Below are 25,147 nucleotides of genomic sequence, written 5' to 3' on the forward strand. Positions count from 1 at the left end.
CGGGAGGCGGAGGCTGCAGTGAGCCGAGATCACACCACTGCACTCCAGCCTGGGCGACAGAGTGAGACTTCAGTCTCAAAAGAGAAAGGGATGAAAATTTGTGTTATACTTGGGTTTTTTCTTTAAACATATGTGTAGCAGTATATGTGTTTTTTATAACCAGTTCGAACAGTCTTAAATTTGTGCTCACGTCTTTGTTTTTATGCTTACATATTAACAGTTCTGCAGTACATCTTGATGCATAGGATTCTTTGGATCAATTTCTGGAAATGGAATTGGTGGGTTAATAAATTAGAGTGGATAGTTTGACCTTTTAGATATTGGCAATTGTTATCCCAAAAGGTAGAAAAATATGAATGCTACATTCTGTACATATTCATCAAAGTAAAATATTATAATGATAAATATTTTTTGATTACTGGTAAGGTTGAACTACTTTTTACTGGTGAGTTTGTTGGTGACTTACATTTCTCTTACAAGGTAACAATCTAGGTTTCTCTTTTTTTCTCCAATTACCATTCATAGTATATTGATACACATTGATCTTTTATTGTATGTATTATTATTAAATATTTTTGAGACCTGGTCCTAGATTTTCTAATTGGGTTTATTTATTGAGATCTGATTTCTTATATGTGTTTGTATTATGCCATTTTAACCATCTGGTGTATAGTAATGCATCCTTCTTACTTTCAATGTATTACTGGATAGTTTGACCCATATTTTGTATCTCTTTGAACTTCATGGTCATGTTGTTCAATACACCTTTCTCCCTCTAAATGGATATATAGTGAGAATGTCAACCTTTGGGATTTTGACCATAATGTTTATCCGAAACCATAAGTTTCAGATAAATTGACATTTTTGCAATATTTAGCCTTCCCATCAGGAATATAGGCTGTCTCCCCCATTGTTCCAGATCTTATTTGACTTTCAGTAAGATGGATTTTTTTCACGTGTTTTATTTCCAGCTGTTTTGAATTTTTGTATTTTGTACTGTTAGATGAATTTTCCCTTGATCATTTTGTTATTGTCCCTGCTAGCTGATGGGAAGAAATCAGGCATACTAATTTCAAATATCAGATTTCCATGGTTCCAAGGTGTACTTTCCCCTAATACTGAAATACCTTATATTCTTTGAAAATTTTAATATACTTTTTATTTACCTTGAAAACACATTTATTTACCCTGAAAACACATTTTATTTATGATGATACTTATGATTATGATTTATTTATGATATTTATATTTATGAGGAAATAAGACCTATTTTCTATTAATATTTGGATTTTCTAAATAGGTAATCAAATCCATTACTCAGGTTAGTATTGTCTATTTCAGGCAGTTTACTTCGTGTTTCTTTTGTGTTTTACTGGCTAGAACTTTTAACATAGTGTTAAATAGTAGATGGTTGTGGAATTCTCTTGTTTTTGATTTTAATAAGATTGTTGTGTTTTAGGGTTAAATATTGACCTTGCATGTGGTGGAAATATTCTTTTTTTCTTTTTTTTTTTCTTCTTGTCCTCCTCTCAGGTTTGGTGGAAATATTCTTAAGAATGTTAAGAAAGTATTCCTCCATCATTTGTTTACTGGAGATGTTTTAAAAATAAGAAATATATGTTAATTTGTCAAATGTTGTTTGTTGACCTAGTTCTAAGATTTTTCTTACTGGATCTATTTGTGATACATTAGGTTAATAGTTAGCCTAATAGACTGTATTCCTGATGCATTCGTATTCTTTCAATATATAGTGCTGAATTTAATTTGCTGGAACATTTTAAAAGGATGTTTGGGGTCATTTGTTACTAAGACTGATGTATAGCATTCTGTCTCCCTCTGGCCGGTTTTTTTTTTTTTTTTTTTTTTTTTTTTTTTTTGATTTGTGAGGGTTTGGTGTTAGAGTTATGCTAGTTCTATGTCTGTCTTTTCCTGGAACTTTTGTTTTCTTTCATATTTTTATAGGACTGATCTGCTGCTGAAAGACTTGCCCATGAAATTGGCTGCACTCAGCTTTTTTGGGGTATTTTATTTTATTTTATTTTATTTTGAGACAGTCTCGCTCTGTTGCCTAGGCTGGAGTGCAGTGGCGTGATCTTGGCTCACTGCAACCTCCGCCTCCTGGCTTCAAGCGGTTCTCCTGCCTCAGCCTCCCAAGCAGCTAGGATTACAGGCATCCGCCACTACGCCCAGCTAATTTTTTGTATTTTTAGTAGAGATGTGGTTTCACCACGTTGGCCAGGATGGTCTCAAACCCCTGACCTCAGGTGATCCCCCGGCCTTGGCCTCCCAAAGGGCTAAGATTACAGGCGCGAGTCACTGTGCTTGGCCTTTGGGGTATTTTAAATGTACTTATTCTCTTCTAAAGTTAGTTTTGGGAATTTATATTTTCCTACAAAATTGTCCTGTCTTTAAATTATTTCAGCTTAAGAGTTATTCTACCATTGGACCTGTATTTTTTTTTTGTATTTTTATTTTTTATTTGTTTTATTTGTGTTTTCCTCCCTTTGTTTGTGTTATCTTGCTAGAGATTTGTATTTTAGCTTTCAAAGAATTGGCTATTAGATTTGTTCATTCAATTTTTTGATTTGTCTGATTCATCCTACTTTTTGTATTATGTTTTTCTTATTTCTGTTTACCTTAGGCTTGTTTTATTGTCTATTTTCTAACTTAAAGTTTCATATTTGGATTGTTTACTTACTCTTGTGTAGTAATGAAAGCATTTAGTTCTGAGATTTTGCTTGTTCTCTATTTGTTAGATGAGGCTGTTCAAATGTTAACAAAAACCACTAGAAAGTCTGTTATCTTTTCCTTTTAGCCCAGTTTTTGTTTTTTGTTTTTTGTTTTTTTGAGACAGTCTCACTCTACCTCCGGGCCAGAGTGCAGTAGCACGATCTCGGCTCACTGCAACCTCCGCCTCCTGGGTTCAGGTGATTCTCCTGCCTCAGCCTCATGAGTAGCTGGGACTACTACAGGCACGTGTCACAACGCCCAGCTGGTTTTTGTATTTTTATTAGAGACAGTGTGTCATCATGTTGGCCAGGATGGTCTCGATCTCTTGACCTCGTGATCCATCTGCCTCGGCCTCCCAAGTGCTGGGATTACAGGCATGAGCCACCACGCCTGGCCCATTTATTTTTGATTATTGAATTATAACATGCAGAAAGTATACAGATTGTAAGTGTACAGCTCAATGAATTGTCCCAGGGTGAACACATCCATGTACCCAAAATAAAGGCAGAACCCTTCCAGCACTCTAAAAATCCCCTCACAGATCTTAATCACTACCACTGTTTATGTTTTCCAAATTGGAAATACTATCCTGACTTCTAATCTCATAGATCAGTTTACCAATTTTGAACTCTTTGTGAACAGAAGTGTACAAACTGGGCCCATTTGTCTGGCTGATGACTGGCTAATGGGTCTGGCTCGTGATGTTTAGTGTATCCATGTTCTGTGTATTGGTGGTTCATTTCTATTCATGCTGTATAGTATTCCATTGTGTGCTATACTACCAATTTGTCATCCATTCTTCTGTCGATAAATATTTGGTTTATGTTCAGTTTTTGGTGATTATGAAAAAATATGCTCTGAATATTCTAGTACATTTTTGGGCACATGCATTTGTTTCTCTTGGGTGTATATGAGTATGTATGCATATGCACAAAATATATATGAGTGAAACTGCTGGGTCATAAAGGGATGTATATATTCAGTTTTGATATGTTTTGCCAACCAGTTTTATAAACGGAGATACCAATTTGTATTTTCATTAGCATTATATGTGCTTTTCATTTGTTCCACATCCACCCCCAAGAGTTTAAGCCAAGTTACTTAGCCAGTGGATTTAGAAACGCATATATGAAAGCATATGTTATAAATGTATTTTATTTCACCATGGGTAAGGATTTGGCCTATTTTGGAAATTTGAGTTTGTCTTTTTGATCTGATGTATGATTGAATATTTTATGGGGACTAGAAAAGTCAAAATGTCCTCTCTTTGTAGGTGTCAAAGTATAATAGACATTAGGTTAATTTTATTATGTTCAGATTTTTTATATCAGTACTTTTAATATATCGACTTGACAGAGATAAGGAAAGATTCTCAGTACTTTTGACTGTAAAACCTCTCAGTATTTCTGTCAGTTTCTCTTTTTCTAAGTTTTTCTTTATAAACTTCAGTGTTAATGTTATTTGGCTTAATAGATGGTTTTACATTAATTAGGAATTACATTTTATTGCTCTAATATGGGAAGTGTTTTTTGGATATTAAATTACATATGACTTTTCTTAGTTACAAAAAAAAGGTTGATAATTCATTAGTTATCTTTGCCATAAATGTAGAAATAGTTACATATTCATGTTACCCTATAACAAGAAGTAAAATTCAGTAACAGCAGCAATTATATAGCTAATTACATTCCCAAGTGATGTTCTGGGATATGTCTGCTATATTAGTACTTCATTTTAATTTCAAAAATGCCTTTCAAGAAGTTGCTAAAATGTATTAACAGGGAAATTTAATGATTTTCAGGTTTTTAAAAATTAACACACATAATTCAGGCATTATTGTGAATTATTGTTTATTGAAAAATTAAGAAAGTTTGTTTAGTCACAGCAGTTTCCGAAAGATGCAAACAAATGAAAAAGGGAAAAACAAAACCCTTCAGTTGAATACAATTTAACACAATACTTTCTGTGATTTCTTTCATACTACCTAAGCATAGAGGTTTTGCTTTTTAAATTGAGATATAATTCCCATCTAGTGAAATGCATATATCTTAAGTGTTTGGTTTGATCAGTTTTGACAAATGCAAATTCTCTGTAATCCATTTGCCTGTCAAAGTATAGAACATTTCTATTATCTCAGAAAATTCTTGTGTGTGCCTTTTCTCAGTTAATCCTTATTCTCTCCACCCACTTCCAGCAACTACTGATTTCGTATTAGTTTGCACATTCTGAAACGTAAAATAAATGGAATCCTACAGGTTGTGCTTTTCTTTTGTTCTGGCTTGTTTCACTCCGTATCTAGCTTGGAGATCCATTCATATTACTATTGACTAGATCAGTAATTCTGATTGCTCCACATTCTTGCCAATATTGGGTGATACTAGTTTTTTTTAAATTTTAATTTTAATCACTCTAATGGGTGTATAGTGTGTACACATAGTTTAATCATAGTGCATATGCAGTCTCCCTCCTACTTCAATGTTTGATATTAACTGAATGATAATTTCTGAGCTTTTGTCATAAGACTTTGTGTGAGTAACGACTGCAGTTTGAATATTTCCTTTGCATGGCCAGTTTGTAAATTAAGTGAGGATCATAAAGCTGAAAGTGAATTTAGAAATCATTTAATAGAAGCTCCTCAGTTTTCAGATGAGCAAACTGACCTGAAACCTTAAGTGACCTATTTAACGATACACAGCAAGCTAATGCTGAATGTTTTTGATCTAATGCTTATTTCTTCCAAGTTATTTCAGAGATTGTGTTATTTTATTTTCTTTGTAATTAATGGATAGTTTTGTTTCACAGTACTTTGAGAAAATGCTTGTTTTAGCTGGGTGCAGTGGCTCATGCCTGTAATCCCAGCACTTTGGGAGGCTGAGGTGGGTGGATCACCTGAGGTCAGGAGTTCGAGACTACCTGGCCAACATGGTGAAACCCTGTCTCTACTAGAAATAAAAAAATTAGCTGGGCATAGTGGCGTGCGCCTGTAATCCCAGCTACTCGGGAGGCTGAGGCAGGAGAATTGCTTGAACCCAAGAGGTAGAGGTTGCAGTGAGTCGAGATCTTGCCATTGCACTCCAACCTGGGCAACAAGAGCAAAACTCTGTCTCAAAAAATAAAAAATAAAATAAAATGTTTGTTTTATATGCGTTTGACAAAGGGAAGGAGCTTAAAGTAGTCTCCATCTAAATTCCCTTTTCAGCATTCCTTTTTTTCTCCATATAATGCAAGACCAGGAGAGAAGAAAAGGAAAGGTGGGAACAACTCCGCGGGACTTGCAGTTGAGGGTGTCGTAATAACTCCTTTTTAACTGGCTGCTTCCCATTTGAGTGTTAGAATGAACTGAATTCTATTATTTAACTCTGCTTTAATGTTCCTAGGTATGCAGGTGCCTTAAGAGCTTCAGGGGAAATGGCTTCAGCGCAGTATATTACTGCAGGTTTGTATTCTAAATATACTACTTTTTAATAGGAGTAAGACATTTTATTTTTCACTCAAAATCCTTTGCAGTTTCCAGAATGTCTTTTGTAAAACATCACCTCATTAAGCTTGGAGTGTACGTTATACTTAAGTTAAGCAACTTGGTACTTATTTTGTCATCCAGATTATAAATCAGTGATGTCTGTCCTTTGTGAAAAATAATCTTTGGATTTTTTTGGTTAAATTATGATTTTGGCTTCAGGTTTGATTTGTGTAATATATCTTTGGGGTTGACTGGGGAGAGCCAGCGACGGGTTTTATCACAATCAATGCATCATTATAAAAGAGGTCTTAGTGAGTATTGGTGTAAAGAAGTGATGTGTGGCCGGGCGCGGTGGCTCAAGCCTGTAATCCCAGCACTTTGGGAGGCCGAGGCGGGCGGATCACAAGGTCAGGAGATCGAGACCACAGTGAAACCCCGTCTCTACTAAAAATACAAAAAATTAGCCGGGCACGGTGGCGGGCGCCTGTAGTCCTAGCTACTCAGGAGGCTGAGGCAGGAGAATGGCGGGAACCCGGGAGGCGGAGCTTGCAGTGAGCCGAGATCGCGCCACTGCACTCCAGCCTGGGCAACAGCGTGAGACTCCGTCTCGAAAAAAAAAAAAAAAAAAAAAAGAAGTGATGTGTATGAGGAGAAATAGTAATCTTAAAGGATAGAAATAACTGGTTTCTTCATTGCATAAGAGAATATACCCCTCACATAATTTTGGACATTTTAATACTGTTAAGTCTTTGGGTTAGGTCAATAGGGTTTTACAGCCATGCCTTTTTTTTTTTTTTTTTTTGAGACAGAGTCTCGCTCTGTCACCCAGGCTGGAGTGCAGTGGCCGGATCTCAGCTCACTACAAGCTCTGCCTCCCAGGTATACGCCATTCTCCTGCCTCAGCCTCCCAAGTAGCTGGGACTACAGGCGCCCGCCACCTCGCCCGGCTAGTTTTTGTATTTTTAGTAGAGACGGTTTCACCGTGTTAGCCAGGCTGGTCTCGATCTCCTGACCTCCTGATCCGCCCATCTCGGCCTCCCAAAGTGCTGGGATTACAGGCTTGAGCCACCGTGCCCGGCCTTTTATTTTTTTTTTTTTTAACTCTTTCTCTAATGGCTTTATTGACATAGTGTACATATCATAAATTCTGCCCATTTAAAGTGTATAATTCATTGTTTTTTAGTTTATCCACAGAGTTGTGCAAATTTTACTAAAATGTTAACTTTAGAACATTATCATCCCAAAAAGCAACTTCATAACATCTAGCAGTCGCCTCCTTTCCTGTTTCTAGCCCTACCCAAACATTTGTCTGTGTGTTCCTTCTCTCTAGATTTGCCTACTCTGGACTTTTGTACTAAATGGAATTAGATAATGTGTAGTCTCTTGTGACTGGTGTCTTTCACTTAGTATAATGTTTTCAGAATTCATCCACATTGTGGCATGTATCAGTACTTCATTCTTTTTTATTGCTAAATAAGAGTGCCTTGTATGGACATGCCACATATCATTTATCCATTCATCATTGATGGATATTTGGGTTGTTTCTACTTTTTGACTATTACAAATACTCCTGACATTCGTGTACAAGTCTTGGTGTGGACAAATGCTTTCATTTCTCTTTGGTATGTATCTAGGAGTGGAATTAATTGCTGGGTCATATGGTTACTGTATTTAACCTTTTGAGGAACTGCCAGAATTTTCCAAAGGAGCTGCACCATTTTACATTTCCCCCAGAAGGGTATAAGGGTTCGGATTTCTCCGTGTCCTTACCAGCACTTAGTATTATATGTCTTTTTGATTGTAGCCATCCAAGAAGTATGAAGTGTTATCTCACTGTTGTCAACCATTGATTTTTGATATTATAAACAGGTTTCTTTTGTGTCATTTGCAGTTAGAGAGATTTTACTCTAACCTTTTTTCCTAAAGTAGACTTACTTGTTGAAGTTTTTAATGAGAAAGTGTGATCGTTTATATCTACTTCATTTGACAGCTTATGTATCTTAGAATAATTTAGAATTTCAGCAGCTTCTCCAGCATCATATATGCGGCTAATAGTATTGGTGCGATGAAAAATACTGTTCTTTACATTTTTGCTTCTTGACTTTTTAACTTCTTGTTTTGAAATACATCTAAATTTACAGAAAAGTTGTAAGAATTCACCAGTTACTAACTTTTAATTGCATTTGGTTTCTCGTTTTTCCGTTATTCATGTAATTTTTTTCTGAACCATTTTAGAATAAGGTGCCAGACATCAGGTGTTTTATTCCTGAATACCTCAGTATGTATTTCCTAACAATAAGGACATTCATAACCACAAGATAATTCTTAATTTTCAGAATCTGAGCTAGGTGCTGTGGCTCATGCCTGTAATCCCAGCACTTTGGGAGGCTGAGGCGGGCAGATTACTTAAGGCCAGGGATTTGAGACCAGGCTGGCCAACATGGTGAAACCCCGTCTCTACTAAAAATACAAAAATTAGCCGGGTGTGTTGGTACATGTCTGTAATCCCAGCTACTCAGGAGGCTGAGGCACAAGAATAACTTGAACCTGGGAGGCGAAGGTTACAGTTAGCTGAGATTGTGCTACTGCACTTCAGCCTGGGCAACAGACTGCGACACTGTCTCAAAAAACAAACTTTTTTTTTAGAATTTGGGAGTTTCACACAGTACTCTAAAATACAGTCTTTATTCAGATTTTGCCAGCTGTCCTAGTATTGTCCATTAAAAATTTTTTTTCCTGCTTCAGGATTCAATTTAAGATCCCACATTGCATTTAGTTGTTATGTCTTACTAGTATCTTTTAATCTACATTTCTTCTTGACCTTTTTCTTTTAAACTGATGAAATACTTTTGAGATGCTCTGTTGATGGTATATACTAGATCTTAAATCATCTGTTTGTTTTTGAGTAGTATATAAAGTATTATTAAAATGTAGGCTTTTATTTTAAAAAATAATTAGCTTAGTAGTGATGCCTAAATTTCAGCCTTCCCTCCAAAAATATTTTTTAAACATTGTGTTCAGTTTTGTTATTCAGTAACATTTTTTTGAGCCCCTGCTTTGTGCTAAGATGCTGTGGTATTTGGTGGGTTCAGTCTGTATAATAATGATAGGTGACATTTCACATCTTGGGTATTAATAAAACATACAAGTTGAGGTAAGCTAGAGGAAGAGTTTTGCTGTACATGAAGCAGAGCAAGGTATGATCACTAGGAAGTCAGCAGAGGAGAAATGGTTCGAACTCCAAGAGAGCAGACTAGTCCATGACTGTGAGATTCATGCTGCTGAGAGGGGTTAAGTGGAAAGAAGGTTTTCTGAAGAAGGTAAATTATTAGTAGTTTTGGTTCTTAGCTGTCCAGTAGAGTCAGCTGTTTAACGACCCAGATTTAAATCTCCAGGAGTTGAGTAGATGAGAACCAATTATAGATTTAAAGGGAGGTAAGTGGGGAGAGGTGACCTGCTGTCCTGATCTTGGCAGAGTAGCAGAACGATTACATTATGCCTGTTTGGTCCCTACACAGAGGTTATGTGTTCTTTGTACTGAATTAAAACACCCTGCTTTGTTTGGGAATACAAAGGCTGGCAAGAAGAAAGAGAGAGGCAGGGCTCTGAAGTTGTTTACAACTAGTGATTGCTTTGTAAGGTCTTCTGGTGAATTCTTTAAGATTTAAAAATGATTTCTTTTTTTCTTGTTGAGAGTCCAACAATTGTCAGAGTAGATACACTTAAAAATATTTAAGCGGCTGGGTGTGGTGGCTCACACCTGTAATCCCAGGCTGAAGTGGGGAGATCACAAGGTCAGGAGTTTGAGACCAGCCTGGCCAACATGGTGAAACCCTGTCTCTACTTAAAAAAATGCAAAAATTAGCCAGGCATGGTGGCATGCTCCTGTAATCCCAGCCACTCGGGAGGCTGAGGCAGGAGAATTGCTTGAACCCAGAAGGTGGAGGTTGCAGTGAGCCGAGATCGTGCCGCTGCACTCCAGCCTGGGGAATAGAGCTAGACTCCGTCTCAAAAAAAAAAAAATTAAGTAGGTTTTTGTTTGTATTAATTAAAATTAATTTACAGTCGCATGTATTAAGTATGTGACTATTTTACTAAGGCAATGTTTGCTTTGTCTTTAAGCCCTTAGAGATTTGTTTGATTCCATGGATAAAACTTCTTCCAGTATTCCACCTATTATTCTACTGCAGTTTTTGCACATGGCTTTCCCACAGTTTGCCGAGAAGGGTGAACAAGGACAGTATCTTCAACAGGTAATTAGGGCAAGGTATTTTTCATTCTGTAAATGTAAAACTTAGGTTTCCTACATTTACCATACTTATTGGAACATAGTTCGAAATATAAACATCAGTCTTCTCTAGTTCATGCCAGGGCTGTCTCTTGCCTGGAACCTCAACAGTAGTCTTAACTGATCATCTGGCTTCTGCCTTTGCCCCTTTGCAGTTTCTCTACACAACCCATGGTGTCCTTTTTAAAATGAAGATAGGATTATGTTGGCCCCTTGTTCAGTACTCCCTAGTGATTTCTACCGCAGTCCTAAATCCTCTAGCCCCTGGCTTTTTCTCTGAGTTCATCACTACCACTCTGCCAGTTGCCTGCCCCTCTCCAGCTGCACAGGCTTCCTTAAACCCTTCAAGTGCCCTCTTCCTGCAGGGCCTTTGCTCTTGTTCCTTTGGCTGTCAGACAAGTACAAGACCAGCTCTCTCACCTCCTTCAGATCTCAGGGCTCCAAGACCAAAGCCTCAGGCTTTCCCTGATGACCTTGTTGAAATAGGACACTTCCCTTCCCCTGATCACTTACTGTTTCCATCCTGCTTTTTTTTCGCTTCATAACCCTTATCTCTACTTGAATTTTATATTTTCACTGCTATTATGCTGAGTATCTAGTACAGTGTTTAGCACAAATTGGAGCTCAGCAGATGTCTGTTGAATGAATAAGCTATTCTAGAATTATTTTTTGGAAGATCATATCTCTTATTTGGCTTAATATTTTTAAAGAAGGAAACCACTCTCTTGCCTAGGAGACAGTGATTATTTTGGAAGAATTTTGTAGATCATTCACTGCCAGGATTACTTACTTTGTCTTTTTTTACATTACAGGATGCTAATGAATGTTGGATACAAATGATGCGAGTATTGCAACAGAAATTGGAAGCCATAGAGGATGATTCTGTTAAAGAGGTAATTGAAATATATTTGTGATTATAGACTTTCATTATATCTTGATTCTTTTTTTAATTTTTTTCCCCGCAAAGGCTTAAAATAAGTTCATCTTAATGGGTAGATGTGTATTTAAATACTTTAGATGCTCAATCTGTAGTCAGAATTTGGAAGCTTGCATACGACATTTACATTTAATGTATTATTTATTAAACTTAATTCATTGGTGATTTTTTGTAATGTTTTTTGAAGGATTTTACATTAAGGGACTATATTTTAAAAAAATATGTATTACTAAACTGAATTGTGTGGAAGAAAATATACATTAATATTTATATAAAGTTGGAATTTTTATTTTAATTTTTTGCAGACAGACTCTTCATCTGCATCGGCAGCGACACCTTCTAAAAAGAAAAGTTTAATTGATCAGTTCTTCGGTGTTGAGTTTGAAACTACGTATCCTTATGAGCCAAGATTTGTATAGACTATCTACCTTATTAGAATTGACATAAATAGCATCATTGGCTGATTGATTGGTGGTGGGTAGAAGAAAAATTCTTCAGAGGTTTTTTTTTTTTGTTTTTTTTTGTTTGTTCGTTTTTGAGACAGAGTTTCGCTCTTGTCGCCCAGGCTGGAGTGCTATGGTGCAATCTTGGCTCACTGCAACCTCTGCCTCCCGGGTTCAAACAATTCTGCCTCAGCCTCCCAAGTAGCTGGGATTACAGGCGCATGCCACCATGTCCAGTTAATTTTTTGTATTTTTAGTAGAGAGGGGGTTTCACCCTCTTGGCCTGGCTAGTATGGAACTCCTGACTTCAGGTGATCTACCCGCCTTGGCCTCCCGGTGTGAGCCACTGCGCCCAGCCCAGAGGTTTTTATGCCTAAAAAAATACAGTAATGGAAATGAGGAATTTGGAAAAGTATACCTATTGGAGTGACCTTGAAGGATAATGGGATTATTCATTATGTTTTGATTAATATAATTATTCTAATTTATTTCTTGAAGGATATTTATTATTTTTTCCTAAGAACATCTTTAGCAGAGTCTACCTCATTTTCATTCACCTTATAAAGAATTAATTTCTTATATGTCAAGGTGACTGTTAATAATAACTTTTAAAATAAAGAATTTTTTAATTGTATAAAATGGTGTGTATCAACTATATACATGAGATTGAACCAGTTAATAAAACATGAATCAGGAAAGTACTGTTTTCTAGGTCATGGTTAGAAAATCTTAGAAAAAAATTATGTTTATGTACCTTTGGGCTTCTAAGACCATTATAAGACCACACTAAATACCAGTTTATAGTTCAGAGTTTATTGCAGTTTATCTTTTAATACACATTTATTACTCATTGTTGTTTATAGAATTGTTGGTAGCCAAATGAACATTCTTAAGTATGTTGAAATGAATCTTTATTGGGAGACTAAAATGTTTTAAATGCCAATGAATGATACTATTAATTTTAATGGAATTAGGATAATGTATTATATTCAAGAGTATATAACAAATTGAATACCCGTTGGCATATTCCTTATCTTAGTTTACAAAGCATGAAATGTACAGAATCTGAAGAAGAAGAAGTCACCAAAGGAAAGGAAAATCAACTTCAGCTTAGCTGTTTTATCAATCAGGAAGTCAAGTATCTTTTTACAGGACTTAAATTGGTAAGGACAATCACAGTCCATCCTTGTTGTTTGTGAATTCCACATTCGCAAGTAAGCCAAAGTCATTATTCGCTGGGCTTTAATGGTCATTTGTAGACATGTGCAGAGCAACATGCATTTTGAGTTGCCCAATACACACAGTCTCATCTGAGGTCAAACAAGTACTTGGCCGTCTTGTTTCAGCTTGGTAAACAAATACCATTTTAGCAGGAATGTTAGCACCGGTTTTTTTTTTTTAATTTCTGCTTTTTATTGGTTATTTCACTGTTTAAGATGACCCGCCAAGCATAGGACTGAGTGCTGTCTAGTGTTTCTAAGTGTGGGAAGGCTGTGATGTGCCTTACTGAGAAAATACACATGTTAGAGAAGCTTCAGTTGGGCCTGAGTTGTGCTGTTGGCTCTGAGTTCAATGTTATTTAATCAACACAGTATGTGAAATAAGGTGTCTTTAAACAGAAACACACATAAAACAAGGTTATATATTGATTGGTTGATGAAAATCTTGTGATCAAAGGTTGGCGGAATCTAATCCTGTATTTCCCCTAGGAGCAGTGGTTCAGTATTCACTGATTCAGTGCTTGTGGTGACTTTGTAGAACATAATTATTGTCACTATCAAAATCAACTGTGTAGTCAGAAATCAAACAAACTTCAACTAGCTTTTCATTTCATAAACAAAAGCATTATTGACATGGTTGCATATGCTAACAAATATTGGGACATCTCACTTTTTAATCACTGGATGTTCCTGCTTCACACTGAAGAAGCACCTAGTGCTTTGTGCTGTACCTTGCTTTATTTTAAAGCACTCAAGAAATGTTTGTTGAATAATATACATGTTAAGATTTAATTTTTCCTTAGAGTTAGTTGTTTTCATGGGCCCAATAACTTAGTTGAACTATTAACTTTAAGGAAAATTACTTAATCTAAGCTTCTGTTTTCTTACATGAAAATGAGAGTAACTATAGGGTTGTTTGTGGATTTGTGCTCTTAACCATTAAGGGTGATCATATAATGTATTGTCTAAACTAGGACACTTTGGTGGAGAGTGAATGAGGGTATGTTAGTAATTATGCAGTGTAAACTGGGATTTTTTTGTGCAAATCAGGGCATGTAGTTGTTCTGCCATTGCACTGTCTTGCAGTTGAGGCCCTGGAATTTAAATAACCTAACTGGCTTTTGGCAGAGCCAGAACTAGAACTCGCTTCTTTCGTTATTCAGTTAGTGCTGCTTTTCCAGTGCCATACTAAAGAATGCAGACTCACATAAAATGTTGGCTTCCACTCTGCTGATAAGCCCATGGATAAAACATATGGTTTTGCTTGCTGACTTACTAATTTGGTATGCTTTGGGGACATGTATATCTCTTGAAGGATCTCCCCATTTGAAGTGCTATCTTTTAATAGTTTTCAAATTGCAGTTCATGTGATTTCACTTTCAAAATCTCTGATAATTAGGATTATTTTATTTTATTTCTTTTTTTTTTTCTTTTTTTTCTTTTTTTTTTGAGATGGAGTCTCTCTCTGTCACCCAGGCTGGAGTACAGTGGCGCAATCTCGCTCACTGCAACCTCTGACTCCCAGGTTCAAGCGATTCTCCTGCTTTAGCCTCCCAAGTAGCTGGGACTATATTTGGTATACAAAAATACCAAGTATAGCCACCACGCCTGGCTAATTTTTGGTATTTTTAGTAGAGATAGGGTTTCACCATGTTAGCCTGGATGGTCTCAATCTCCTGACCTCATGATCCGCCCGCCTCGGCCTCCCAAAGTGCTGGGATTACAGGCATGAGCCACTGCCCAGCCAGGATTGTTTATTTTAATTTAAGTTAGCTTCTTCCTAAACACAGTTGTATGAAAAATAAATCATGAATAAAAGAGCTGTTGCAGCATCTAGATATTTGAAGAAGGGCCTGGAGGGCAGAATATTTAAAAATTTTGGTTGATCCTCTTTTCTGTCTCCTCTAACCAGAAGTCTTGAAGGAAGAAAAGTCAGTGAAAAATGATGAGGCATTGGAATAGGTCCTCTGTGCAGAGCAGAGGCCTAGTTTGGGCAGAGGGGTTGGGTTGATAAACACTGAAGCGGGACCTGGATTATGTTGATAAACAAGATGATTTGTTGTCTGGGGGCTGTCATCTACAGTTTGGGGTAAGTTTGGCAGGGGAAGGGTTGGTAAATGGACATAAGAAGAGAGAGTGAGTCATGTTCTGTCTTATGATACTGAGGGGAGAGTTTTGAGGCAGCGTGGATAAGAACATGGTGACTGTTAAGAGAAATTCATTTAAAAACACAAAAGTACTTAACCCCCAGGAGTCAAACCATGTAAGTCATGATGTGCAAGTTTCAGGATTTACCAGCAAATGAAGTCTCAGTGTTCATCGGAGAGTGTGGAGTGGAGTGCTTTGGGAGGGACTCTCCGGAATGGTATTTTCTTCACAATTTTGTAAAAGTATAGGAAAACCGAACATACCCAGAAGGTCTAGATGATAGTGTATTGGTGATAATATTAAGATTTCACCACATATACTTTCTTGAAAAACATGTATTCCTAAAATGTATTTACTTCCTTTATAACTTTTAAGATGTTTTATCTTTTGTTCTGATAATTCTTGAGTAATTTGGCTTCGTTTCTCTACTGCTTTGCTGCTGAATAAACTTAAAAAGCTACTCCACAGTGATTCCTTTTGTAATGATTAGTAATTTTAAAAAATCAGATGTTAAAAAATTATTATACAAGTGTAACATGCTTAAACATTACCAGTAGGTTATTTTAATTCTAATTTCTTTTTTCTTTATTTTCTTAAAGCAGAGCACATAAATAGTGCTAATTTTTTCTATAACATTAGAAATAGTAGTGACTGGGCCGGGCGCGGTGGCTCAAGCCTGTAATCCCAGCACTTTGGGAGGCCGAGACGGGCGGATCACGAGGTCAGGAGATCGAGACCATCGTGGCTAACACAATGAAACCCCGTCTCCACTAAAAATACAAAAAATTAGCCGGGCGTGGTGGCGGCGCCTGTAGTCCCAGCTACTCGGGAGGCTGAGGCAGGAGAATGGCGGGAACCCGGGAGGCGGAGCTTGCAGTGAGCTGAGATCGCACCACTGCACTCCAGCCTGGGCGACAGAGCGAGACTCCGCCTCAAAAAAAAAAAAAAAAAAAAAAAAGAAATAGTAGTGACTGTTAAATGTAGAGTATATGCCAAATATTTTACCAGGTTTTCTACATGTGCTGACTGTAATTCTAACAATAGCACTATAACATAGATTACCACTACCACCTTTTCCAAATGATGCCCAGAGGGATAAATACCGTTTTCATTGTTACACAGGCTGTAAGAAGTGGAAAGGTGATCATGCTGGTTAAGATATGTGCAGTAGCTAAAGGCTTTCCCACATCTGTTAGGTTAAAAGAGGGTTTCTGTGTTATGACTGTTTTCAAATTTAACAATAATTGATCGGTGCTTATTGGCTTTTATGCATAAAATGTAAAGAACAAGAGTTTCCTGGGTTCTCTTAATTTTCCTCTAGGGTGAATATTCTGATAATAAACAGGAATGACAGAGCTTTGTTATATAAAATACAATATAAAATTCTCTGAATCTAAGCATCATTTGGGGCATAACTAAAAAACATCAAACAGTATTTACACTCGGGAGGAGTCCACAACAGCGTAAATTATTTGATGCCTTATAAGAATTGAACAGTATCTGGAAGTCTTCCCATATTGTCATCATATTGTGTTTCAGTGGTATAAACCCATTGATATACTGTATATTGCCTATTAAGTGGTGCTAGTTTTTAAAAGGCTTAGTGGTGTGATTCTATATTGCAGAAATTTTTTAAACTAATGTTTGGTCTTCTGTTATGTTCTTTTTTAGCGACTTCAGGAAGAAATCACCAAACAGTCTCCAACATTGCAAAGAAATGCCTTGTATATCAAATCTGTAAGTTATGCATTCCTTTCGAAGCCAAATTCTACTTCATTGAAATATTTCCAGTTAATTAATTTTATCCAGTCTTAATTTTTACCACTGAAGAATTAAAACTTGTATGGTATTTTGATGTAATTGGATTTCTTTCCATTTTCTCTCCTTAGTCCAAGATCAGCCGGCTACCTGCTTACTTGACCATTCAGATGGTTCGATTTTTTTATAAAGAGAAGGAATCTGTGAATGCCAAAGTTCTTAAGGTTAGTAATGAACTTTACTTTGTATAAGAAATGTAATTCTTTGAAGGTAATTGCTAACTTACAATTGCTTTCATTATTCCTTTAGGAATAGTTAGGTTCTTTGAAATATTTAGGGGAGATACTAATATTAGACAGGTGATTCTTAACTATGAATGTATATTAGAATGATCTATTTTTTTTTATATTTAATTGTACACACGCCTGGCTTCTCCCTCACCCCCAAACATCTGGGTCTTTGGTGGGGCCTAGGATATTATATTTTTCAAAAGATTCACATATAATTCTGATGACTCTCCTGCACTACGCAGAAATAGTGCCCTAGACCACATCCTCAGCTTCAGGGATACTGATTCAGTAGCTTGGAGAAGGGCCTGAGGTAGGGAGTGATAACACTCTGCACTATATTCTAGGTGGTTCCTTTCTTTCAGGTGAAAGGAGAAAATCATTGGTGCCCAAAGAGTACTTAAATTGTAATCCCTTGATTTAGGATCCAGCCTCAGAAACCAACTGTTTTTGTTGAGTTGTAGTTCTGCTACATCTCCATAGAGTCCCAGGAGGGGCCTATCATTTTAGCCTTTTGAGCTTAAATTCTTAGTATATTTTCGAATATACTTAGCATTGTATGAGAAGAGAAGGTTAAATGTACTTTAAGTATCTAGTGTTGTATACTTTAAATATATACTACTATAAGCTATTGAACTATATGACTATTATTTCTATGTAAAGTTGTATTTCAAACTTAAAAAAAAAAAAAAACGTTTATTCCAGTTTGGGAGATCCATTATTTTCACAGCAGCTTGTCTAGTATTTGTGAGATGTTTCTTCTTTCAGGTAAATTTTGGTACTTCCTCTGTGGTTGGTTTTGTGGGTTAGAGTATTTAATGGAAAAACATGTTTTGAAAATTTCTCACCTTAAAAAAGTTAGAACCAGATCATTCTTAAAAATAGGCATTCTTAAGAGGTTTTCAACTGCAGATTTCCAAGTGATTTTCACAGATTTTTATTTTCAACTGTATTTGAATTACGAAAGCATTACTTCAGATGTGTGATACGTTAAGTATCTTTATAAATGTGTTTACACATGTTTTTTGTTTGTATATAGGATGTTAAATTTCCTCTTATGTTGGATATGTATGAACTGTGTACACCAGAACTTCAGGAGAAAATGGTGTCTTTTCGATCCAAATTCAAGGATCTAGAAGATAAAAAAGTGAATCAGCAGCCAAATACAGTAGGTTCTTACTGCTGACTTTCTAATCTTAGTATCTTAATCTCCCATCAGTGCTCAGCAATTACTCTCTTTTTTTTCCTGCTTCATTTTTCCTTCAGAACTATACTTTGTATAGTATTAATAAAAATGGATGAATCTGTATTACAATTAGCAGGTATACACATCCTCCATATATCGGTGCAGGTCTTTAAAGTTTTGCATGTGTTTTATTTTCCTTTTTTTTTTTTTTTTTTTTGAGACAGTGTCTCCTTTTGTCACCCAGGTTCACTGCAGTCTCAACCTCCCAGGCTCAAATGATCCTCCCACCTCACCCTCCCAAGTAACTGGGACCAAGGCATGCACCACCATGCCCAGCTAATTTTTTGTATTTTTGATAGAGACAGGGTTTTGCCATGTTGCTCAGACCGGTCTTGAACTCCTGAGCTCAGGTGATCTGCCTGCCTAGGCCTCCCAGAGAGGCCTTTAGGTGTATTTTAGCATGAGAAACAGGAACTCTACTTAGAGTAAATGAGTCCTTTGTGGTAGAATAAGCTTAATATTTTCTTTCCCCCCATAATCTGTAGCTCATACTCCTTTTATACTTATCTCCTCAAAGTACTTCGCATAAAACCTTACCTAGTGTTGACCTTGATACAATCAAAATACAGTACATTTCCATCACCACAAAGATCCTGCGTAATTGCCACAGAGCCACTTTTCTTCTGCCCTACCCTTAATTCCTGACAACTACCAACCTGTTCATTTCTATAATTTTGTCATTTCAAGAAAGTTGGCCAGGCATGGTGGCTAGCGCTAGTAATCCCAGGACTTTGAGAATCTGAGGCAGGAGGATCACTTTAGGCCAGGAGTTCGAGACTGTCCTGGGCAACATAGTGAAACCCTGTCTCTACAAAATATGAAAATTTAAAAAAATCAGCTGGATGTGGTGGCATACATAGGTAGTCCCAGCTACTTGGGAGGCTGAGATGAGAGGATTGCTTTAGGCCAAGAGTTAAATGCTGTAATGAACCATGATTGTGCCACAGTACTCCAACCTGCATAACAAAGCAAGACCTTGTTTCTAAAAAAAAACACAAACGAAGTAAAAACTCTTCCACTCTTTAATATAACCTTTCTCACTCAGCATAATTCTCTGGAGATTCTTCCAGGGTGTTAATGCATATTGGTCGCTCCTTCCATTTCATTGCTGATCAGTATTCCCTGGTTTGAGTTTACCACAATCGGCTTCACCATTCACCTGTTGAAGAACACCTGGATTGTTTCTAGTTTTTGTCTGTGATGAATAAACCTGCTGTAAACATTTGTGTACAGGTTTTAATGTAAACGTAAGTTCCATTTCTCTGGAATGAATGCCTAGGAATGCAATTGTTAGATTGCGTGGTAGTTGCATGTTTAGTTTTTCAAGAAACTGCCAATTATTTTCTAGAGTGGCTGTACCATTTCATATTTCCACCAGCAAGGTGTGACCGATTCACTTTCTCTGCATTCTCACCAGCATTTGGTGGTGTCACTGTTTTTCATTTCAGCCATTGGATAGGTTTATAGTGATACTGTGTTTTCCTTTGCACTTCCCTAGTGACTGATGAAGTTGAGCATGTCTTCATGTGTTTGCTATCTGTATATCCTCTTTTGTGAAATGCTTCTTCTTGTCTTTTCCCTATTTTCTTTTTTTTTTTTTTTTTTTTTTGAGACAGAGTCTTGCTCTGTCGCCCAAGCTGGAGTGCAGTGGCGCAATCTCGGCTCACTGCAAGCTCCGCCTCCCGGGTTCACGCCATTCTCCTGCCTCAGCCTCCCGAGTAGCTGGGACTACAGGCGCCCGCCACTGCGCCCGGCTAATTTTTTCTATTTTTAGTAGAGACGGGGTTTCACCATGGTCTCGATCTCCTGACCTTGTGATCCGCCTGTCTCGGCCTCCCAAAGTGCTGGGATTACAGGCGTGAGCCACCGCGCCCGGCCTTCCCTATTTTCTAATTGGACTGTTTGGTTTTTTTACTCTTGAATTTTGAGAGTTCTCCATATTCTAGACCTTTGTTGGATATGTGGTTTGTGAATATTTTCTCCTAGCCTGTAGCTTATGTTTTCGTCCTCTTAACGTAGGGTCTTTTGCAGAGGAAAGGTTTTGTAAATTTTTATGAAATCCAGTCTATTTTTTTATTTGGTTGCCTGTGCTATTGGTGTCATATCTGAGAAAGCATTGCCGGGCTCGGCTCGGTGGCTCTCACCTGTAATCCCAGCACTTTGAGAGGCCAAGGCAGGCAGATCATTTGAGGTCAGGGGTTTGAGACCAGCCTTGCAAACATGGTGAAACCCTGTCTCTACTAAAAATACAAAAAATTAGCCGGGTGTGGTGGTGCGGACCTATAATCCCAGCTACTTGGGAGGCTGAGGCAGGAGAATCGCTTGAACCTGGGAGGCAGAGGTTGTGAGCTGAGATCACACCACTGCACTCCAATCTGGGTGACAAAGCGAGACTCCATCTCAAAAAAAAAAAAAAAAAGCCTAGTTCAAGGCCTCAGAGATTTATATGTGTGTTTTTTTTCTCAGAGTTCTGTGGTTTTAGTTCTTCCATGTAGATCTTTGATCCATTGAGGGTTAACTTTTTATATAGTGTGAGGTGTGGGTTCAGATTTATTCTTTCACATGTGAATATCTGGTTGTCTCAGCACCATTTTTTAAGAAGACTGTTGTTTGCCTATCAGATGGTCTTGAAACCTTTGTAGAGATTAATTTGACCATCTGTATGTATGGCTGTATTTCTAGACTATTAATTTTATTCCATTGGTCTATATGTCTGTTCTAATGCTCATACCAGACTGTCTTGATTACTGTAGTCTTCTAATGAGGCTTGAAATTGTGAAGTATCAACTTTCACTTTTGTTCTTCTTTTTGAAAGTTATTTTAGCTATTCTGAGTCCCTTGCATTTCCATGTATATTTTAGGATCAGCTCATCCATTTCTTAAAAAAAGATTGATGGGGATTACATTGAATCTGTGGATCAATTAAAAAGTATTACCATCTTAATAGTATTAAGATGAATCTCAGCACTTTAGGAGGCCAAGGTGGGCAGATTCCTTGAGCCCAGGAGTTTGAGACCAGCCTGGGCAACATGGCGGAACCCTGTCTCTACAAAAAATACAAAAATTAGCCAGGCTTGGTGGCGTGTGCCTGTAGTCCCAGCTGTTCAGAAGGCTAAGGTGGGAGGATCACTTGAGCATGGGAAACGGAGGTCGTAGTGAGCCAAAATGGCACCACTGCACTCCAGTCTGGGTGACCGAGTAAGACTCTGTCTCAAAAAATAAAAAGTATTAAGTCTTACAATCCGTAAACTTCATGTGTCTTTCTGTTCATTTAGGTCTTTAATTTTTTTTCATAATGTTTAGTTTTCAGTGTACAAGCCTTGGACTTTTTTGGTTAATTTTATTCCTAAATAGTTTATTCTTTTTGATGCTTTTGTAAATGGCATTCCTTTCTTAATTTCATTGTCTAGAGTAGCTAGTAAAGCTAGCGTATAGAAATAAAATGAATTTTTGTATATAGATCTTAAATCCTTGACTTTGCTGAATTTATTAGCTGTTTTTATCCGTTAGTGTTTTGAAGAGAGTATGTAGATTTGGTGTTAATTTTTTTTAAACATTTGATAGAATTGGTGATCATTTCATAGAATTGGTGGAACAATCTATGCTTAGATATTTTACTTTCAGGAGCTTTTATTTGTTTATTTTATTTTTATTTATTTTTTTTCTATTGGAGTTTTTACATTTCAAATTTAATTTCCTTCATAGATACAGGGCTGTTCAAATGATCTATTTCATATTGTATTTATTTCTGTAATTTGTTTTCCCAGAATTGATCCATTTCATAAGCTTATCAAATTTGTATGTAGAGTTGTTTCTAGTATTTATTACCCTTTTGATGTCTGTAGGATGTTTAGTGAGTGAGATCCATCCCGTTTCATTGCTGATATTTGTAATTTGTGTTTGTCCCCCTTGCTTGAGGATTATTAATTTTATTGATCTCGTCAAAGAATTGGCTTTGTTTCATGGATTTTTCTCTATTTTCTGTTTTTAATTGTATTGATTTCTGCTCTTATTTCCTTTATTCTGCTTGCCTTGTGATATAAATTTCTCTTTCAGCAGTGGTTTCACTATATCCTATGAATTTTGATATATATTATTTTCATTCTGTTCTTTGTATTTTTAAAAATTTCTCGAGACTTGCTCTTTGACCATGGATTATTTAGAAGGGCCTAAGTAATTTTCCTGTTATGTTTCTGTTGATTCTAGTTTGATGCCATTGTGGAGAGAGGGCACACTTACTTGATTTAAATTCTATCACATGTATTTATTTATTTGAGACAGTCTTGCTCTGTTGCCCAGGCTGGAGTGCATAGGTACGATCTCGGCTCACTGCAACCTCTGCCTCCTGAGTTCAAGCAATTCTTGTGCCTCAGCCTCCCGAGTAGCTGAGATTACAGGCGACTGCCACCATGCCTGGCTAATTTTTGTATTTTTATTAGACACAGGGTTTCATCATGTTGGCCAGGCTGGTCTTGAGCTCCTGACCTCAAGTGATCTGCCCGCCTCGGCGTGAGCCACTGTACCTGGCCTAAATTATATTAAATTTAAATGTGATTTAGGTATAGACTATTTACATTTAGTGCAATCATTGACGTTAGGGTTTAATTCTGCTTTTTTGATGTTTTGCTTTTTTTTTTTTTTTTGTCTTCTTGTGGGTTACTTGAACTGTGTTTTAGTATCCTGTACAATGTTTTTAAATGTGCTGCTTTGTACAGTTTTTTCAATGGTTGCTGTAGGTGTTTTCATTCTCTATATAAAAAAGATGTGATTAACCTAGTTGCCATTTTTTGTTGTGGAATCCTTTGACTTCTTGCCATCACAGCTACCTGTAAGCTACTGGCATTGTCTTCATTACCATTATAGTTTTAAAGAACTTTGTGCTGTATACCTAGATAAATTTTTCTCATGTTCCATGCTAAAATGACTTGAAGCAGTGAGTTCCTACTAAGAATCCTTGTCTAATTTAAATCATGCCTCTTTAATATAGGTAAGGCTTTGCTGAAAAATATTTCAGTTTATTTGTGCTGGCGTGGCGAGTGGGCAGGGCTCGGGTGGTTTAATGCAAACTACAGGAATTTAACTTCTCTTGTTACAGAGGTAGTTTTTTCCCCCCACCGCTGTGGTTTGATAGGATTTTGGTAACATTGGGAAATTGGGTTTTCCTTTTCTGCCCTAGAGCACTGTTGAACTGTACTGCTGTATTCACTGGTATGCTCTCACTTTAGTGGTTTAAAATTGGTCATCATGTTCAGGGTGTCTGCTACTGTACTGTAACAAGATTTTATATTGTTCAAGTGTAGGACTGCTGGGTTTACAGTTTTAACTGTAGTTATATCATTTTAGTAATTTGAAAGGTAGACTATTTTGTCTCTGCTTTGCACTGTAGACAGTAAATATTTATGAAATTGAACACTTACAGAGAATTCAAATTTTATTTCCAAAATCATCATTTAAACATTTTTTTCTCCTCAGAGTGACAAAAAGAGTAGTCCCCAGAAAGAAGTTAAGTATGAACCCTTTTCTTTTGCTGATGGTAAGTAACATTTTCATTTTGAGTTATTGTCTGTGTGTCTTTTTAAGGTAAAATTTATGTCTTACCCCATATTTACTTATTCTGATGTCCTTTTCAAACAAAATGTCAGGTTTCTTGAACAATTTACCTTAATATGACATATAGTAAATTTACTCTTGTTGGCATACAGTTTTATGAGTAAGTTACTTCTTAAAACATCAATTATGAAGCCGTAACTATGATTGCACAATAGTATCTTGTTGGTTTTTTTTTTTTTTTTGAGATGGAGTCTCACTCTGTTGCTCAGGCTGGAGTGCAGTCTAGTGATCTCGGCTCACTGTAAGCTCCGCCTCCCGGGTTCATGCCATTCTCCTGTCTCAGCCTCCCGAGTAGCTGGGACTATAGGCGCCCGCCACCAAGCCCGGCTAATTTCTTGTATTTTTAGTAGAGATGGAGTTTTACCGTGTTAGCCAGGATGGTCTCGATCTCCTGACCTTGTGATCTGCCCACCTTGGCCTCCTCAAGTGCTGGGATTTGGACAGTAGTATCTTATTGGATTCTGATAATATAATACTTTCCTAATGTGAACTTTAGAGTTATTGATTGTTACTTAGCTTGAGGAGGCACATATCTATTCATTGTCTAATATTAATGGATTTACATCTTTTTTTTAGATATTGGCTCCAATAATTGTGGATACTATGACTTACAAGCAGTACTAACACACCAGGGAAGGTCTAGTTCTTCAGGTCATTATGTATCATGGGTGAAAAGGAAACAAGGTAATGAGTATTCTTTTTTCAACTGTTCAGTATTATTTTAACAGTTCATTTATTTTATAGCAGTGGTTTTCAAACTTTGGGTCTCAGAACCACTTCACATTCTTGAAGCCCCAAAGAGCTTTGGTTTATGAGGTTTGCCTCTTAATATTTACTGTATTAAAAATTAAAAGTGAGAAATTAAAAAAATTAGTTTTAAAAATGATAGTAATAAGCCCATTACATATTAATGTAAAAACAAAGTGAGTGAGAAATGGTACTGATTTACATTTTTATGTCTTTCTGTTGTCTGGCTTAAATAGGAGGCAGCTGGGTTCTCCTGTTAGTGTTTGCATTCAG

At 36.8% G+C, this 25,147-nt stretch overlaps 1 protein-coding gene across 2 annotated transcripts in view; it reads left to right on the forward strand.

Moving 5' to 3' along the window:
• USP14 (ubiquitin specific peptidase 14) overlaps window positions 1-25,147 on the forward strand; it is a 56,694-nt gene that overhangs the window by 27,862 nt on the left and 3,685 nt on the right. For both annotated transcript variants that reach the window (XM_015121597.3, NM_001266739.1), the window contains 10 exon segments: window positions 6,108-6,166; window positions 10,313-10,443; window positions 11,291-11,371; window positions 11,721-11,806; window positions 12,907-13,021; window positions 16,898-16,963; window positions 17,116-17,208; window positions 18,311-18,439; window positions 23,990-24,050; window positions 24,704-24,811. In XM_015121597.3, the coding sequence (XP_014977083.1) occupies window positions 6,108-6,166; window positions 10,313-10,443; window positions 11,291-11,371; window positions 11,721-11,806; window positions 12,907-13,021; window positions 16,898-16,963; window positions 17,116-17,208; window positions 18,311-18,439; window positions 23,990-24,050; window positions 24,704-24,811 (929 nt within the window).

The sequence above is a fragment of the Macaca mulatta genome, chromosome 18 (genome assembly GCF_049350105.2).
Source record: "Macaca mulatta isolate MMU2019108-1 chromosome 18, T2T-MMU8v2.0, whole genome shotgun sequence".
Lineage (NCBI taxonomy): Eukaryota > Metazoa > Chordata > Mammalia > Primates > Cercopithecidae > Macaca > Macaca mulatta.